Source organism: Mus pahari, chromosome 6, assembly GCF_900095145.1.
Source record: "Mus pahari chromosome 6, PAHARI_EIJ_v1.1, whole genome shotgun sequence".
In the NCBI taxonomy this organism is placed as follows: Eukaryota; Metazoa; Chordata; class Mammalia; order Rodentia; family Muridae; genus Mus; species Mus pahari.
This window is the reverse complement of record NC_034595.1, coordinates 53,879,720-53,899,903: the sequence shown is the minus strand read 5'-3', so window position 1 is coordinate 53,899,903 and position 20,184 is coordinate 53,879,720. Positions and strand designations below refer to the sequence as shown.

At 43.6% G+C, this 20,184-nt stretch overlaps 1 protein-coding gene across 4 annotated transcripts in view; it reads right to left on the bottom strand.

Moving 5' to 3' along the window:
- The window catches only part of Tctex1d1 (Tctex1 domain containing 1), a 23,555-nt gene extending 3,371 nt beyond the window's left edge, over positions 1–20,184 (bottom strand). The window contains exons 1-3 of one of the 4 annotated variants that reach the window (XM_029540384.1): positions 20,016–20,184; positions 18,490–18,629; positions 7,072–7,163 (exon numbers count right to left, since the gene is read on the bottom strand). In XM_029540384.1, coding sequence (XP_029396244.1) covers positions 7,072–7,163; positions 18,490–18,605 — 208 coding nt within the window. In that variant the 5' untranslated portion in view covers positions 18,606–18,629; positions 20,016–20,184. Of the gene's footprint in view, positions 1–7,071; positions 7,164–11,151; positions 11,302–13,246; positions 13,453–18,489; positions 18,630–20,015 lie in introns of those variants that run through there. The other 3 variants (XM_029540385.1, XM_021199566.2, XM_021199565.2) reach the window with 3 other exon arrangements.

The following is a 20,184-nucleotide window of genomic DNA, read 5'->3' as shown; positions in this document are numbered from 1 at the left end:
ATCGGGGCCAGTGAGGTGGCTCAGACGAGAAGGGTGCTTGCTGGCAAGCCTGACGATTTAAGTTCAATTCCTGAGACCCACATGATAGAAGGAAAGGACAACTTCCACATGTCCTCTGGCCTCCACGGGGCTGTGGCAGTGCGTGCATGCTTGTATGCACAGATGCACACACAGGAGTAAATGTAACAAAAATAATAAACTGTTCAAAAAATTTAAAAAGGAGGAAAGCAATGGTAAGTATGATGGGGTTTTATCCTCCTCAGAGTCTAACTTCATGCCTAGGGATAATTTTTGGTTTTCATGGATTTAAACATTTTATAGATTAAAAATCACTACACAAATAGTAGTTACCTTTTGCTGACCACAGTCTGTAATAAGCATGTATTTACCTTATAGAATCTTTCAGTAGATCTTTGAGGGAACTCTCACTGTTATATATGTTCCACAGATAGGAAGACAGCGTCAGAGCTGGGACCACATTTTATCCATATTCAGATCAAAGCTTCGGATAAATGGGCTGCTCTTTAGTACCTCTGGAATTATCTGTATTATCCTCTGGTATCTTATCTGCCCTTGTCACTACTTGACATACTCAAGAAGTAAAGATTTGGTATCTAGGGGCTGGGTAATCGCTGAATTACTATAAAGGAATCAAGAATGCCATCCAATTCTCTTTTAGTAGCTAACATTTTCTATTAGAATTGTCCTAACAATGGTGTGCTGTGCTTCCTCAGCCCCTGGCTGATATAGGCATTACAAATAAACACTAATAGATAATAATAAGAGGATTTAATGAAAGGTTCCTCTGGGGAGGTCTGAGAGAGAAAAGGAACTTACAAGGAGTAGGGTTGTCCCCTCCTACCAGTGGAAGCATGCCACTCTAGGCCTGAGCAATCCGAGAAGGGAGCTTGGACTAGATCCCACCATGGCTGAATGGAAATGGCTCCCTTAAGAGTGCTCTGTCCCTTGCCTGAGAGATGTAACCAGTCTAAGATGAAGCCACGTCAGGGTTCCATGGCGGTAAATCCCCCAGACCTTACACTCCTTTCATTTTTGCTGACGTTTCATTGGCTTTACTCAAGAGTAGGTTACAGCGTATGACAGCAGCCCAGTGTGGTCAGCCTCCTGAGGCTCACTAAGAGAATTTTTATTTACATGATATAAGAATGACTTCGTCCAATTTAAATCAGGCTAGGAAGCCAAATATGGAGGTGTATGCTTGTAATGTAAGTACTGGGGAGGTTTAAGGCCAGCCTAGGACACATAGTCACTGTGAGACCAGCCTGAGCTGTGTGAGTGACTTTGTCTTTTAAAAAAAAAAAAAAAAAAAGGAAATCAGGTGGGGACCAAGTAAAGGAAACATGATAGGAATCACTCTAACAGCTAAAACATCTGCTCAGCAGAAATCTCAAGCAGTTACCAATCTGAGAATGGCTGGGCCTGCTCCTGATTCCAGGAGCCAGAGATTGGGCGTCAGAGACAAATTCCCCTACAGCAAGCTTGGGGGCCCTCCGGTCTCTGTGTGCATTTTGTATAAGATACCCACTGTGCTCCTATCTTTACCTGGGGAGCCGTGGATAGCTGATGACTTCTGCGGGGAGGAACAAGCCTTTAAGGCTTGTCCACCATCCTCCTGTTGGGATGGTCCCCCCAACAGGAATATATGGACAACACATATTACAATCAATGGGTTATTGGGGTTTGGGGTGGGGTGGATCTGGGAGGAGGTTAGGTAAAGGAGTTGGGATTCAAAATACAGTGCATGATGAAATGCTCAGAAAACTAATAAATGAACTTTAAAAAAGATTCCCACTTAGAGTCTCCTATTGTAAAACGTCACTGGTAAAGGCGACTTTCTCCTTTTGGAAATACTAAAAGATTATGCCATGATCTGAGGCCTGGAGCTGACCTGTGTAACAGCTCTCCACACCCAAGTCCCGCAGAGAGAGAGAGCTGGCCTCCCAGGAGTGCTGACACACCTAGGAGCACAGCAAGACTACCACTGCTGCTCAAATTCCTGGTCCAAGAGGGACCCACTCAGACCCCTCAGGACACAGGAACCAAGGAATGACCAGGGACAGGATCCTTTAGGTTTCCATCTGCACCCCTGAGCTGACCCTGTGCCACAACTCTCCATATGCAAATTACTCCGAGGGAGAACTGGTCTCCCATGAGTGCTGACACACAGGCTTATAGGAAGGGACAAGCCACACTCAGAGACAGCAAGACCAACTAACACCAGAGATAAGCCAGATGACAAGAGCCAAGGGAAAGAACATAAGCAATAGAAACCAAGGGTACTTGACATTATCAGAACCCAGTTCTCCTACCACAGCAAGCCCTGGATGCCCCTAACAAACCAGAAAAGCAAGACTCTGATTTAAAATCACATCTCATGATGATGATAGAGGACTTTAAGAAGGACATAAGTAACTCCCTTAAAGAAATACAGGAGAACACAGGTAAACTGGTAGAAGCTCTTAAAGAGGAAACATTTATCCTTAAAGATTTACAGGAATACACAACTAAACAGGTGAAGGAATTGAACAAAACCATCGAGAATCTAAAAATGGAAATAGAAACAAGAAAGAAATACCCACCATAGAACTCATGGACCACATGAAGCTCAAGAGGAAGGAAGAACAAAGAGTGGATGCTTCAGTCCTACTTAGAAGGGGAAACAAAGGGAGACAACTCTAGAGATAGAAAACCTAGGAAACTCCTCCATTGGGGGTCCTGTGTTCCATCCAATAGCTGACTGTGAGCATCCACTTCTGTGTTTGTCAGGCACTGGCATAGCTTCACAAGAGGCCGCTATATCAGGGTCCCTTCAGCAGAATCTTGCTGGCATGTGCATTAGTATCTGGGTTTGGTAGCTGATGATGGGATGGATCCCCGGATGGGGTAGTCTCTGGATAGTCCATCCTTTCATCTTAGCTCTAAATTTTGTCTCTGTACTTATATCCTTTCATGGGTATTTTGTTCCTTATTCTAAGGAGGAATGAAGTATCCACACGATGGTCTTCCTTCTTGGTTTTCTTGTGTTTTGCAAAATGTATCTTGGGTATTCTAAGTTTCTGAGCTAGTATCCGCTTATCAGTGAGTGCACATCTAGTGACTTCTTTTGTGATTGGGTTACCTCACTAAGGATGATATCCTCCAGATACATCCATTTGCCCAAGAATTTCATAAATTCATTGTTTTTAATAGCTGAAAGTACCCAAGGAACTGAAGCGGGATGCAACCCTGTAGGTGGAACAACAATATGAACTAACCAGTACTCCCTGAGCTTGTGTCACTAGCTACATATGTAGCAGAAGATGGCCTAATCGGCCATCATTGGGAAGAGAGGCCCCTTGTTCTTGCAAACTTTCTATGACCCAGCACAGGGGAAGGCCAGGGCCAAGAAGTGGGAGTGGGTGGGTAGGGGAGCAGGGGCAGGGGGAGAGTATGGGGAACTTTTGGGATAGCATTTGAAATGTAAATAAAGAAAATAATAATTAAAAAAAAGAAAAGAAAACCTAGGAAAGAGATCAGGAGTCATAGATGCAAGCATCACCACCAGAACAAAAGAGATAGAAGAGAGAGTCTGAGTTACAGAAGATACCATAGAAAACATTGACTCAACAGCCAAAGAAAATGCAAAATGCAAAAAGCTCCTAAACCAAAAACATCCAGGAAATCCAGGACACAATGAAAAGACCAAACCCCAAGGTTATTAGGTACAGGAGAGAGCAAAGATTCCCAACTTAAAGGGCCAATAAATATCTTCAACAAAATTATTGAAGAAAACTTCCCTAACCTAAAGAAAGAGATGCCCATGAACATACAAGAAGCTTACAGAACTCCAAATAGTTTGGACCAAAAAAGAAATTCCTCCCATCACATAATAATCAAAACACCAAATGCATAAAACAAAGAAAGAATATTAAAAGCAGTAAGTGAAAAAGGTCAAGTAACATATAAAGGCAGACCTATAAGAATTACACCAGACTTCTCACCAGAGACTAAAGCCAGAAAGAAGATCCTGGGCAGATGTCATACGGACCATAAGAGAACACAAATGCCAGCCCAGGCTACTATACCCAGCAAAACTATCAATTACTATAGATGGCGAAACCAAGTCAGGCCTGGCATCCCACAGTTGGGAGCGGCAGGCTAGAGGGTCAGCACTTCAGGCTGTCCTTAGCAATGTAGTGAGTTCGAGGCCAGCAGAAGCCGTCTGAGACCAAAACAAAAACGTGAAAGAATTGCTTTCAGTTATTTTGTGCTATGATTTAAGGAGAGGAAATACATTTTAAGTGGTTAGACCATCCCAGTGGCTACAGTCTCAGACTGAATAAAAAGGGGAGACACTTTTATCTATCTTTTCTAATCGATCTGCCCAGATACAAGCCAACAGCCCTCTCCTGCCAGGCCTTCCTTATCATGATGGATGGTACCCTCAAACCGTGAGCAGAAAGAGACCCTTCCTCCCTACATTGTTCTGTACGCTATTTTGTCATAGTCTAACAAAAGAAACTGGGGCTGGAGAGATGGCTCAGCAGTTAAAGATCACTGGCTGCTTTTCCAAAGGTCCCGAGTTCAATTCCCACCAACCACCTGGTGGCTCACATCCATCTGTAACGGGATCTGAGGCCTTCTGCTGGTGTGTCTGAAGGCAGTGACGGTGTACTCAGATACATAAAATCTTTACAAAAAAGAAAAAAAGAAAAATGAAAAAAGAATCTGATTGAAACCCTTCACTAATGCGATTTTCATAGTTACCATCTTAAAAAAAAAAAAAAAAAAAACTACCTAATTTTAACTTTAGCTCTAGAAATTAAGTCCAGTGCAAAACTTACTCTATAATTTATGGGAGTCACCTTGACTAAAACAAGAAATGTTAGTGATCAGTGAGGCTCTAGTCTGTCCTCAGCAGCAGTTCCAGTGAATGAGAAGCAATGTACATAAAGCGCCTCACTGACTCTCAGAACATCCCTCCAACCTACACTCAGAGAAAGCCATGATTTCAGGATGCTTTGCTTAAATATCACCTTCCTGGGGGACACCTAAACTAGCATCCATGCTCAGACAGATCAGCTGCCGCAGGCTGCTGCTATTTCCTCCCATTCTCTCCTCTCTGTGGTTAGTGAGCAAGGGTTAAGTGGCGCTTTATTCTAAGAAACACAGCTTCCCATTTCTAATTTCCCTCATGAACTATATTCATGTGTCACTTTATTTATGGTAGCTGTAATCATTTGGCTAAAAGGATAAACACACATAACTTAAGTTGGGTTTAGATGGTGTAGTGGTGGTGAGCACTTATCTACCGAACCACCTCTCCAGTCTTAATGTCAAAAGGTCTTTGTGCTAGATTGCCTGCTTTTGAAAGCAGCCAATCAGCTCTATTAATAACTAAACTGTATTTCCAATTCTACTTGCCCTTGGGTTTATTTGCCTTGTGAAAGATACTGATGAGCCTTTAGTGAAGATTGTCTTATATCAACTTGATGTAGTACTGGCCAGAAGAGTGGGGAGTGAGAGTGACAGTCAGCCAATCACCTTTATGCAAAGGTCAGAACTTCTGAAACGTAGACAATTAGTTTATTTTCTTAAAGTAATTGTGTGTGTGTGTGTGTGTGTGTGTGTGTGTGTGTGTGTGTGTGAGAACTATGAAAGAAACACAAGGATTCCCGTTTAAACTGCTTTATCTTGATGCTATTGGATTCCAGGTCTTTCTTCCTAGCATTTGACTCAAAGTCACAGACTGCCTTTGATTGATAAGCCAGACAGGGGTGGCCCATCCCTTTAATCCCAACATTCAGTAGGCAGAGATGTGGATCTCTGAGTTTGAGGCCAGCCTGATCTATTGAGCTAGTTTCAGGATAGTCAGGGCTACACAAAGAAACCCAGCGTCAAAAACAAACAAACAAACAAACAAACAAACAAACAAACTGCAAATTGGAGAAAACTTGACCCAAATTCAGGCTGCTGACTGGAGAAGATAAGAGCAGCCGCCAGACTTAGGTACACTAGTAAAGCAAAATGGATGGGAGGGACCTTTACCGTCTACCACACAAGCAGTGTGAAGTGCTAGTAGCCTAACCTGGAGCCTGTAGTATAGGACTGAATGTGTCAGTCAACAGCCACGAGAAACACGTAAACACATCTAGAGTTACAGTGTGTTTGTCCTCCTTTATCTAAGTAATTACAGCGTCTCAGAGTGACGTTCGAGGGCTGTCCATGAGACGACAGAGAGGGACGCTATGTTTCTTACTCAAATGGTATTGGGATCGCTGCAGAAAACTGGCTACAAGGCCTAGCCGTGTTGGGGTGATGGTTTATAATTTTCTTGGGTTTTAACAGGCCACAGGTGGAATTACCCTGGCCCACAGAGTCCCTTCTTTGCTTCTTGGTAAGCCTCTGTGGAATTTATGTAGGGCAGCAATTATATCTGAATTCAGATAATCATTGGCAGGTACACACTTAAAGAAAACAAGTAGGCCTATAAAGAAACAGGAGTGGGAAAAGGAATTTGAAGTGGACTCCACCTGGGAGCATGAGGGCAGGTGTGAAACCCTTTGTTTTCAGAGACCCCAAACCTCAGTGGCAGTAGATAAACATCGCTGTCAACAGGGGACCGCAGTGGGCTGCCTCTGCAGTGAGGGGTTTCCTTTTCCTCCCATCAACAACCTTGGTTGGTTTTGAAGGATAAATATCAATGCACATCACTTCTCTTATACATACACACACACACACACACACACACACACACACACACACACACACAATAACTCCACCAAGAAATACTCGGTGAACCTGAATTCAATCACATATTACACACGTTTGTGGCATCCAGAAATTCATTTGAGATTTAGGTAAACCTGACTTGTTTTGTTTTAAAGGAAGTAAATATTGCTTCATTTTTTTTTCAAAGCAAGACTGTAACTCTGTAATTGGTCACCCACTTTCTTTCTCAAATTAAGGTCCCTTATCTAGAACTGGAGACAATGACAGGCTATAGCTAAGCCCGCGCTGGTCACTGAAGTCAAGGTTTTGAGTATGTGGATGAATGACAAAGCAACGCACCTAACTGGTAGGTGTTCTCCATCCGGACTGTGAGACGAGAGGCTTCATCACGTTGGCTGGGCTCATCCACGTGGGACACGGTACTGACAGAACTAAGACCGAAGGAGTAAACATTAGTGATTAGCCACAAGGTCAACAAAACACAACGTCGCTTTAAGCGAGAGCATTTATACATGCAAAAATTTACTGTAAGGAAGTTTCCAATAAACCCTATAAATAGCCCAATGGCTTATTTAAAGTCTGAAACACTTTAGAGATGGGACTACTGAGCTGTGGAGAAGTTACTGGCACAGAGTCTCAGGGTCACGTGGAAGTCAGAGCAGGTGCTAACCAGAGTCTATGGGCTAGTGCAGTGAGTGTTTCAAAAGCCATTGTCAAAAGCCATGTGTCCCCTAACAAAGACACAAAAACATCCCCCACAGTAAATAAAGCTCGCAAATGGGGTTTGGGGGTGTATAAAGAAGCTTAGCATGTTGGGAAACAAATCCATACAGACAAAGGGTATTATAAAAAGATCATCGTGGTAAGCTCCACCAAATCCCTTCAGAATAAAAAGAGAAACGAGACACTCCCCTATCTATGTGGTGAGAGAAACTGCAAGCCACCTAAACTCTAAGAAGTCAATCAGTGGCGGTCACCTTTTTCTCAGCATTAAAAAGGATTGGTCTTCAAGGCAATATGATCTGATCCAGGTGCGGAACAAGAAACCTAAGCAAGGAGGAGCCCCTGATGGGCTCGGGCTGTGTGTAATTCAACCTAGCTCAGAGAAAACCAAGTGGGACTAATGAGCTACAACGATCTACCCCAAATTCCCTCCACCTGTGAAGATGGAGGTTAAGCTAGATGCCATTTCAAAGGCAATGATTCTCTCTCTCCTCTCTCCTCTCTCTCTCTCTCCTCTCTCTCTCTCTCTCTCTTCTCTCTCTCTCTCTCTCTCTCTCTCTCTCTCTCTCTCTGTGTTTGTATTTATGGGTGTGAATGTGTGTTCAGAGTGACCATTTCTCTAAGTAAAGGCTATCATTTTTTTCTAATTTAATAAGAAAGAGGTTTTTNTTTTTTTTTTTTTTTTTTTTTTTTTTTGAGATAGGGTCTCACTACATAGCTTTGGCTAGCCCGGAACTATATAGACCAGGCTGGCCTTCGGCTCACAGAGACTGACCTGCCTCTCTGCCTTCTGAGGGTCAGGGTTAAAGGCGTACACCTTGGCCAGCTTACTTGATTTTTAGTCATTGGGGTTTTCCTTTCTTTTTCTGTGAGAAGTTTAAAATATTTAGTTTGCAAATGTTTGACATTAGTGGGATCTGCAAACTGACACTTTGAGAAGAATCACATTACTCTATTTTTTAAAAGTCCTTTAGTACAATATAGTTTTGGGGACCAATTAAAACTCACTCACAATGTCCAAGAGCATGTTGACATTCTGGCCGCCTTTGTCATGATGCATCTTTGTGGTAGTGATTTCACCCTTGTCCCTCTAACACCTGCTTTTCTCAGTTTCCTGCTATGTTTGAAGTAGCAAACAACCTGTTAGGCCATTGTGGCTACAGGTGTTGTGGGCAGCACCAAAGATGATAGACAGCTTCTGACTATGAAACCCGACCACGCGCCACCGAAGCTTGTGATTCTGTGACGAGTCTATGTACCTAGCATTATTCATGCTGCTTTCAGTTTGGCGTTTCAAAATAGCTCCTATCAGCTGTTTTATTTGACCTTTTCAACGTTCTTTGATGCTGTAAAGAAGTCATCATTCTCCCCATTTTAGAGAGAAAAAGAAACGAAGCCAAGGACTGTAGGGAAGACGGTCTTCCCTACAAAGATTCCAAATATTTCATTTATCTGGCAGTAGAAAGCTTAATGTGTGCTTACAGCAGGCAGAATAAGAAGGGGGCAATGACTAGTGGAGGTTGTGGCTGTGCTTCAGATATACGTGTGTGCAGTGTGCAGCATGCAGGAGGCATTGGTGTAAACCTTTGCTGTCTTCTGGTATCATACCAAAAATTCACAGGAAGCAGAGTTGATGCACAGTTTATATCAGCTTGCTTTAAAATACAAAGGGAACAACCACCCCTGCTACTGTTCTTCTTAGGGTCAGTAATGCCTAGTAGCACGAGGTGCACTTGGTATGAAGATGATGTCTACTGGGGAGCTTTCAAAAACCAAGGGTTAGAAGTTTTAGAAGGTGGTCTGTTTTTGAATTGTTAAAAATGGTTTCCCCGGAGTCTTCTTTTTGCATCTGTATGTATTTGATGAGTGTGTAAATGTGTATATGTATAGGAGTGTGGGTGTAAATGTGTGTGTGCATAAGTGTGTCTTTATAAGTGTGTGAATGTGTATGAGTTTGTAAATGTGTGTAGGTATAAGTGTGTGAATGTGTAAATGTGTGTGTGTATAAGTGTGTGTTTGTGTGTGGGCGTGGGCATGCAGATGCATGTAGAAGCCAGAGGTTGATGTCAGATGTTGTTCTTGACCCTTTCCACCTTGCTGAAGTCTGTGCTCCCGAGTCATCCGGTCTGGCTAGCCAGCTTGCTCTGGGCGTCCCTCCTCTCTGCTTTCCCTGCCAGTCCCCTGGTGTTACAAGGTATTTCTCACATCTGTCTGGCTTTTACAGGACCTGGGAATTCAAACCTCTGTCCTTACACTTATGTAGCAACCTGCCGGGCTTCTCCCAAGCTTCTAGTGTATTTTTCTTTGCATGGTAATCGTGTAAATACTGTATGCTCTTTGTAAAAACATGCAAAACACATGGAAAGGTGCAAAGTAAAAGTACATTACTAACCCCAGTGCTTAGGTCATGACTGTTAATATTAAAAAAAGAATGTTTTCAGATATTTGATTTTACATTCATAATCCTATTTTGCTTGACACTGCATCCTAGTCAGAGTTAAAATATTAGCTTAATAGACAAACATTTTGCATTTCCTTTAACCATTTCTTCTCCAGACCATTTAAATTGCTCCCAGTATGTCACTATTTATCAGGGAACTTTGAATTAACATGTGAGAGGCATTGCCAGTTTCTTTCCAGGGTTGCTCGTCTCCTTTCTTGGTAACAGAGCCCTAAACAGTGGGGACATTTCTGACTAAACGAATGGCAAATTCCTGGTCCCTTTTTGTGCTGCTGAAGTTCTGTGGCTTACAAACCAGTGTGATGCAGCCAGAACTGACTGGGTGGAAATTTGAGAAAGATTTCTCAGAACAAAACAACACAAGAAAAACCTCAAACCAACAAACGTAAGTTAAGCAGGAGGAGCCGGCCTTCAGCTGCCTCGGTGACTAGAATGAGTGATGGAGGAGGGCAGGGTTCCAGGGGCTGCTTGATTCCTAGATATTTCCATTTGGCTTAGGGGACTCTTCTGCATTTGTTTTAAAATGGTCTTACCAGAAAAATTAGATGTTACTGATAGACACGTGTTGAAACAGACTCCACTAGAAGGTCAGTGGGGTCAGCTGTGTGAAGGGAGCTTGCTGCCAGTTCTGTTGGGGGAGATGAGGCCTAGCAAAGATCTTGGCTGCTTTCCGAGAAGCCTGGCTGCCTTGATCACAGAGGAAAGGCCGGAGTAGCCTCTTGCTTTCCTTTTGCCTTTTCAAGGCTGACCATGTCTCCAGTGGACTATACCTTCAGGAAGCATTTTTTAAAAGTTTAACTTTATAATTTTTAAAGTGGTGTGTATGTGTGTGTGTGTGTGTGTGTGTGCGCGCGCGCGCGCGTGCGCGCGCGTGCATGTCCTCAGGTGACCATGGAGGTCAGAGACATTGGGTCTCACTAAAACGGCAGTTAAAGGTGGCTGTGAGCTGAAGTGGGTGCTGGGAACTGAGTTTGGCTCTTCTGGCAGACCAGTGTGTGTGTGATCCATTTCTCCAGCCTGATTTTTCTTTTTTACTTTTGAGTAAAAGTTTATGTTTGTTTCTTTTCCAGATTGAAGATTGCAGTGTGTTGAATGAGAATGTTCCTCAGAGGCTCGGGCATTCGAACCTCTGGTCCACAGCTGATGGCAGTGTTAGGGGGAGGTTGAAGAGGTCTGGCATTGGTGGAGGAGGCCTGTCACTGCTGATGGACTTTGAGAGCTAAGGCCATACTCACATGTCGTTCTCTCTGCTCTGTGCCTGTGCTCCATGACGTAAGCTCTCAGCACCCTGCTCCAGCCGCTGTGCCTGCTGCTTATTCCCACGTGTCTGTGCCATGATGGATAGTTACCCCTCTGGAACTACAAACTTAGATAAACCCGTCCTTCTATAAGATCAAGGTGTTTTAGCACAGTAACAGAAAAGCAAATAAATCAAGGATAGGAGGTAGGGCTTCCCTGAGGCTAAGCAAGCCCCTTACTCATCCTAAAGAACAATGGTCTGATAGTTACAGGTTAGCATGTGAGAGACTGGAAATGGAGAGATGAAAGAGAATATGGAGCCAGGCAGTGGTGGCGCACGCACTTGGGAGGCAGAGACAGGTGGATTTCTGAGTTCAAGGCCAGCTTGGTCTACAGAGTGAGTTCCAGGACAGCTAGGGCTATACAGAGAAACCCTGTCTTGAGAAAAAAAAAAGAAGAAGAAAGAAAGAAAGAAAGAAAGAAAGAAAGAAAGAAAGAAAATACAAAAAAATTTAAAATATATTCCTCACTTGAGTGGTGGATGACTTAAGAGGTATTAACAGTGGTTGCAGCATGAGCAAGAAACATTGAAGTATAATATGGGCTAGTTATATTTTCATTTTACTTTTATTTTCTGTGTTATTTTTATTTTTTGTGGATGGATCTTTAGTCTGCAGGTATGTCTGTCCGAGTCATGTGAACTCTTGGTGCCCACAGAGGCCAGAAAAGGGCGTCAGATTACTTGGGACTGTGAGCCACCTTATGGGTGCTGGGAAGCAAACCCTGGTTCTCTGGAAGAGCAGCCAGTGTTTCTTAAACACTGAATCATCTCTCTAGTGCGTTCCTATATTTTAAATGCATGGGCCTATCAATGTCAGTCCAGAACACTGGCTTACATAAAAGAGACTTGAGGCATTTGAATTGCTAAAGACGAGCACGTGATCTGCTCATTCAACACATTTAAACTTTCAACTGCAGGCATAAATACAATGCACATATTGGCTACATGTCCCAACATTACAAGTGGATGAAGTTCAGTTCTGTGATCCAACCTGCCAATGCTAATCCTTCCTGGCACCTAGTCTCACTGCCTAGCAAATGCTGCAGTCAATCTTATTTTAATTAATCGAGACAGTGTCTTGCTGCGCAGTACTGACTGACTTGGGGTTTGCTCAGTAGATGAGGTTGGCCTCCAACTCTCTGTGATCTCCCTATCTTTTTTCCTCAAGTACTGGCATCAGGCATGTGCTGAGAATCTGATCTAAAAACTGGTGTAAGCATTAAACAAACAAATTCATGGCAGGGGAAAAGAGAAAGGAAGTATATCTTATATAAAGGTATTTTAAAATCAGAATGTATATAATTTCATGTAAAAATCCAGGCAATGCCTGGAGGTGCATGAGCTACTTTTGAGGACAGAATTGTATTCAGGTTTCTTGAAATAAGAGATACTGTTGAGAACAAGCATAAATTCCTGGGCTTCGTAACTGGTGGCCACCCATGTCCATAAGAGGGCCTTCAGGAAGGATAGGGAAGCTCGTCATTAAAGTCATGTGCTGCCCCCTAGTGGATAGACATTGCGGTGCACAGAGAAAAGGCTATATAGGTTCTGTGTGTGTGTGTGTGTGTTTATTTTTAAAAAAGCTTCTAAACAAGAATTTATTGCCAATAATGTGTCAGAGTCCAGAGTGATGATCATACAAAAGGTGCATCTTAAAGTTAGATATGTATGTTCTAGGGATATGATATAGAGAGTAAGATACAATATACAGAGACTTGCTTAACTGGGGACGAAGACTATGGATTTTCTTTTTTCTTTCTGATTATGTCTAAGACCTAAAGCATGCCAGCTCATTTCCTAGCAGTAGATGGTGTGTCTTTGGAAAAAGAAACTTTGTGGAAGTCATGCAGTTTCATGATATCTTATCCCAACTGGCCTATCTTTTTAGAAGGCTATAGTTGAAACAGAAGTTGAAAACCTTCACAAATTAAAGAAATGAGAAAACAGCAGAAGGTATCGTCTCGTGGGAAGCTTTCCCCTCCCCCCTCCAAGAGTAAGAGTGTTTTGTGAAGGACAAAGAACCCACCTACCTCCCATGAACAGTCTAGCCCTGGACTGACAGATGTAAAACCTAGAACAGGAGACTGACAGAACAATCATAGGTGTGGGTAAAAGTGTAAGGCCAGCTCTTGTCGTGGTGGGCTAGTCCTCATCTGAGAGGAACGGAGCTGATGGTCAAGGCCAGATGACAGACTCCTCCTGCAGGGCCTGAAGAAGGCATGGTTTCAAAGCCACAGTGCAGTCAGGAGAGGTGATGCTGGGTGTGTCTGAGGCCTGGCTATGTCACATGACTGTGACGTCATCATCGGGGGGTGTGGCCAGTCGCGACAAATTTCCAGTGCAGAGGAAACCCTTACTCTCCTCCTCATTCTTCCTTCCTTCCTTCTCCCTTCCTTTCATTTTTGGAATAGATGCAAATGGACTTTTTCAATAAGGAAGCTAAAATAAAGCTTGCTTTGTACCAAACACTTGAATAAACACTTTTTCTAGGTTGTAAATTCATCTTACAAGTCACTCCGGGCTTACTATAAAATGGGCTTGTAAGCAGTTTTTAAGAGCAAAAAGACTTAATTCTCAAGAATTCACATAATGCAATAATAACTGCTCACTCACTGATAAAAATATTCCGTGAAGGACAGTTTTGTGCCCAGGTACTATTCTGTCTTTGAGATGTCATACTAGGAGATACAAAAGGAATTAAGCTCTCTCTGCCTCTACAGAACTTAATATTTTATTTTAAAACTTACTATTACTGTCAAGATGATGTGTGCATTGAACAGCTGGATCTATTTTTATTCTCACTGGCCTCAGCAATGTTTGCTATTCTGTCTGCCAGCATTTTGCTATCAGTGCGGGTGTAGAAGGAAGGCACCTTGCTCTAAGTTAGGCATCTCTGGTTTCCAGTGTGCTTGGGTATCGCTTCTTACTCTGCTTGGCCTTTAGGCTTCCCTTGTGGGCACTGCCATCTCCTCTGACTCTATTTAAAACTGGCTTCCCCTTTTATTGTTGACATGCAACTCTATACCTGTGGGTAGATAGTCTAGCTGTTTTCTAACTACATTATTATATATGTTGTGAAAACACGTTTGTTGACATTCTACTTATCAAACAAGTTTTAGTTTTCTTTTGTGGTTTATGTTTTTGTGTTGGGATCTTACTTAAGATACCTCTCCACTAGGTATGGTAGTGTGTAACTATAACCGCAAGGCTTGGGAGGCTGAGGTAGAGGGGTATGGATTCAAGATTCAAGGAGAGACCGGGGTGGTGGCAGCTGCGCTGGTGGTGCGCAGTGCATGGGGGCGGGGCTTCCTTACTGGGGCTTCCTTACTGGCAGTAGAGACAGGCTCTCTCATGCTTTCTTCTATGTGCTTTATGCTTTCCAGCTTTCCATTCTCCTCCTTCCATCTGGACTATGCCTGTGTAAATGGTACAAGGTACCAGATCCGCTTCATCTTTAAAGTGGATATATATTCGAGAAGCACACTTGGAAAGTGACCTTTTATCTTCTCTAAGTCTCTCTCTCTCTGGGGCTAAGCTGCATCTCAGCTCCATGCAGACTTCAGTGTAACCCTTTGGTCTTCTGTCTTCTAGCCTTTCCCATCAGGGACCCAAAGAAAGGATAGCCTGACCTAATTTCTGATACACAGGCTCATGGCTTGGAATCCTGGAATAAATCAGTCCATGTAAATTTACTTGCCCTGCTTGTTTATCTGAGCAGGTTTGCACAAAGTTCACGAGGGCTGTGCTTTCCATCATTCGCTGAAGTACCCAGTGGACTACAAAGAGTTCCCAAGTAGCTCTCAGTTTGCTGGAACAACAGTGATGTTTACGCTAGACTTCTGCATGCCTAATACGTGGCACAGTAGCTGACGTGTACTGGAGGCTCCCTGGATTTTGAGTAAATAACAGGGAAGTCGGCCCAGTGTGGCTGACCTGCCACGCTAGGTGCCTTCGATGCACTCCTGTGAGGAATGCTGGGGTCCACACACGGTTTTTTGTTCTGTGGCATCGAAAGAACTTTGATTTGAGGTAAAAGGAAGACTGTTTAGTCTTTGTTCTTTGCCCAAACCCACATTAGAACTGCTAGCTTCGGAGCTAATATGTCCAGATAGCTTGCCAAATTAGCCAAATTAGCCAAATTAGCCCGAGAAAGAGACTTGACCTCGTGCCTTCTGTTTCCATGTTAAGGACAGGGGATGATGGCATCTGTGTAAATGCTGTTCAATGTCTGCCTGAGGGTGAGGTTCCAGCAAGTAAATCATCAACGTAAACGCCTGCCTGGACTTATGCGTGAAAGACGCAAGATCTCAGTGATTAAGGGAGCCATGTGCAAATTACATACGGATTGCCACTTTCTGTGCAATGAAACTATTCAGCTAATAAAAGACTTCTTTCTATTTGCTAACTCGGTGGTTTTAGCATCTCAACCTTCTCGAGCTGCTGTCTTTATTTGGAAATGGGGATGATGCCTGCACCTGTTTAATAGAGAAGATGTTGACCAACCTTTCTGGAAGAGGTCAAATAGTGGGACTTTGGGGTTTGTGTGTCCTATGCTTTCTGTTGCTGCTGTGGGTAGACGCTGCTGCTGCTGCTGCTGCTGCTGCTGCTGCTGCTGCTGCTGCTGCTGTTGCTACTGCTGCGATTACAAAGCCGCTGGAGGCACTGCATTGAGCAGGCATGCCATGCTCTACAATCGGTAATTTACGGACAGTGAAATTTGGATTTCTATCAATATTTGCATGCCATAAAACTGCACTCTTTTAAATTTTGTCTTCAACTATGCAATAACCACTCCTAGCTGGGAAACCATAGCCATCCATGTTCCAGAATAGACTTGGTGCTTGGCCATGGCTTGCCAGACCCTGCTATAGGAAACTTCCTGGAAGCAGAGCTGAGACTGATGCTAAAAGCTCAGCGAATGTTACCACTTCTCTTCTAATAAACTATTTACGTGAAAAGGCAAGTTCAGATTCCCCAGGGGGGTAGGTAAAAACAGAGAGTGGAAAGTCATGTACCCTGATGTGTGTTTTAGGATAAGGGGCTTAGCTTAAGAGGTTTTATTTTGCTGCTGGGTGCAGTGGGGTCCTTCTTGATCCAAGCTACTCAAAATAATTAATGACTTTATGACCAGCCCAAGCAGCAAAAATTCCACCTTAAAGTGATGCTTCCTTTTTCCTTAATAAAACATTAAAAATGTATTATAAAATATAACTTGAACAAACAAGATCCAATTCTGAAAACAGATGACAGTGGCAACGCTGAATACACACACTCAGTACACACTCATGACACAGGAGGCATTCACACATTTGTAATGCTCGGGATGACAGTTAGACATCAGTCACAATTCAGAGAACTGAAGATATTAAAAATCAAGACAAAAGAACAAATCCACGCTGACCACATCCCCAGTAGATCTACCCGCACTCTTTCTCCTTTTCTTTCTTACTGCTACAAAGACAAGTGAGTTTGCAGTATATTGAGGGAGTCAGATTTAAAAACAAAACAAAATGACCCCCCCCCCAAAAAAAGCAAAGCAAAGCAAAGCAAAGCAAAACAAAACAACAGTAGCTACAGCAGCAGCAGCAGTAGCACCACCACCACTACTACCACCATCAAACCCACCACATACAGACCTGTGAAGAAAGGGAGGAGCAGACAGACAGACAGAAGAGCGTCTTCTCAGTTTACAGATGGCTGTGGTCAAGGATAAGGACTGAACTTCCTGAAGAGGTAGGAAGGAAAAGGAGGGTTCCAACAGTGGCTGGGGCCAGACAGAGCACTGAGGGAGAGCAGGGTATGGCCAGAGGGCAGCATGCTCACAGAAGTGGGGAGAATAGGGCAGCACCTGGGGTCCCTGGAGCCACTTTCTGAATTTGGGACTCTATGTTTGCCATGGTAACAAGTTACTTGACCTGAAAGTCTCAGCTATTCTACAGCAAAACAGTAAGAATGAGATGACCTAGCAGGATGTGTGTGTGTGTGTGTGTGTGTGTGTGTGTGTGTGATGGGGAGGGGGGTTGTAAAGGAGACGATGTTCAGGTCCTGAGTGCCCTACAGGAGATGACTTATAATGATGACATTTAGTTTTTGAAAAAGGTGCTTTCAATTAATTTTCAAGAAAAAGCTGTATCATTTCCAGATACATTGTTAACGTCAAATCACATCTCCATGAGAGAGCCACTAATATTTCATAACTTTTCTACTAGTTGAAGATGCACATGAAAGAGAATCACCAATACTGTAAGAATCGTGGTTTGCTGGGAACAAATTAGAGCTATGAGATGGCTCAGCTGTTAAAGACAGGGACTGACAAGTCTTATGACCTGACACAATCCTCTAACCCTCACAATGGAAGGAGAGACCACATCCTGAAAGCTGACCTTTGGCAGTCACACGCATGCCGTGCATGACATAAGCGCTCTCCCTTCCTGCACAGATACAAAGTTAATTCTTTAAATTTGACCACACCCTGATTTCAGATGATTTTCTACCATGTTTTGGAAGAACAGAGAGAGCCCAAGTCCAGTCTGGACAAGTTAGCAGCCATGAGATAAACACAGCCATGAGATAAACAACACAGCCACGAGATAAACACAGCCATGAGATAAACACAGGAGGGCTGGGGTGTCGCTCAGTGGTAGAATGTACAAGAGGCTGTGGGTTTATTCACCAATGCCTCAACCTCAAAAGACAGAGACAGTGTATGAGAGAACACTTGAGCAGGCAGAATGGCTGAGGCTTGGAAGCAGGAGTTAATCACTGTAGCTTCCTCCCTCTGACCCGGAGTGGGTTTCTGTTCTGGTATACTCAGTTTTCCAACGATGTAAGAAAAAAAAAAAAAAAGCAAGATTGTGTTAGCAGTCTACAAACTTGTAGAACTAAATTAGAACTGTTGTGGAGAGCTTTTGGGGCCACTTGTAGAAACTTGGCAGGAATCTGACTTTGGGCTAGGACTTGGAAGTAGGCTCAAGATGAATATAGCTGAGGAGTGTGCTCTCTGTATCATGATGGGTCTTGTTAAGACCCTGAAGACAGTAATCTTGGGACTTTGTTGGTTTTTGCTTTTGTTTTTGCATGGCGAGAGGTAGTTTTGAAAGTACCCATGCTCTAAGCATCAATGTAAACCTCCTCTCATCTTAACTACGGCTCCAAGGACCAATGGAGCACCGTATTTGCCCATTTCTACCTTGTTCCATTCCTAGGAAAATGTTTTGGCTCTTGGTAAACATTGCTCACAGTTGGGGATGCTAGACATCCAGGCACTACTCACTGTTTGACGCGCCAGTGACCTTCCTTCTGTCGGAACTCACGATAATTTGGGGAACACATGCTCCCCCTTTTCTTCGTTGCAAGAAACAGCTTCTCTTTAGCCAAAGCTGACATCATCACAGACTATAGGAAAAACTGATGCTGGGAAAAAAGGGAAAAAATATGAAAACCTTTTAGTTTTTGTAGTTAGATTTCATCCTAGGCAGAGGACCCAGCTGCTTGTATGATCCTTTCGAAAGGGGGGGGAGGGGCTGAGATTTCCTGGAGAGCAATAATGTGTAGTGTAAGTAGTTATTTTGTTGTGCCAATACAACAGGAAATAGGAAAATTTCTATCCAATAGTGTACATCATTCACACAAGCAGACATTAATTTGTAGCCCAAATGCTTAACTGACGGAGTGGGAGAAAGTCACTCTGGAAAGATGGGCAACTATAGAAAGACGCTGTCCTGCTCTGCAAGCCAACATTTTTATTTTTGCTCTGAATCTAATCTTGCTATAAGCTCCCTAGTTACTATTTGCTGTCATGGCTGTTGGAGGCAATGTGGTGCGAGCGTTGGTGTTTGGCTAAAGTAGACAGTCTGGAGAGGTGACACTGTGAGTTCCCAGTTCCTCAGAGAGCTGGGACCTGCTTGTGGAGACTACCAGTCTTGTAAAACCTTGCCCCATATCTATCATAGTGAAACTTCAGTTGAAAAACAAAATCGTAAGGAACAGAGCTGTGAGGTCAATTGTGGGATTAAAACAGCCTTAAAATGGAACCAGAGGTCTGTTATCCAAGAGAACTATAGCTGCATTTTGATAGTGGAGTCTCCCGATAGAGTGCTCTTTTCCCCATCAAAAAGCCAAAGCATCAATGTATCCACCTACACATGCGTGATAAAGAAGTGTGTACACACTGTAAGACCATCGCCTTGTTTTGTGATTTTGACCTTCTTTGGGGCTCTTTCTAGAAATCATAGGAAGAAATTCCCTAAAAAGGAGGTCAGGTTTATTTTAAAAAAGCCATCACCTTACTCCATGAATATGCTATCTATCTCATAAATATTCATAAACTTTGAATTCCTCTAGGAGGAGGCCCTTGCTCGGTCCGGACCCCTTGCGAACCTGTGCTTGACTCTTTGGAATATTCACCTTGTTTTACTCAATAGTCCGGCTGTTTAAAGTGCGCCTCTACTGAGTCTTCCCTTCCAGAAGAACTAAGAGCTACATTCCTAATGTAAGGGTACCTCCCACGCTTGTCAATTCGCGTAAATTAGTCGGTCCCAACTCTGCTTGCAGACTAGTCCTCCCTAGAGAGACCCCAGATGGGAATTCAGAGGTCCCCAGAGGTGCAGGGAAGTAGCAAAGACCGCTGGCGACCAGCATTCCCGGATGAGTTGAGCGCGCCGCCCTTTGAAGACCAAACTTGGGACCACTTTTTCTGGTTTTCGTGAGCTGGATGCAGAGATCGCCTTTTCCTCACATAGGCTGCTCCCTCCCCAGCCTTCTTTCCTGGACCCTTTGTCCCCAAGCGCCTGCACATACCTGCTCTGCACTGGGTGGCAGGTCGGACCACCGGGCCCTGGGATCGGCTTCAGCAGAGCTGCAGAAGACCCGTTGCTGCCTCCGGCATCGCTTGGTCGAGCAGTCCCCCTGGACACCTAGGGCGTCTCCAGGGTGACCTCCTCAAACACTGCCGGGGCCGCCCTTCCCG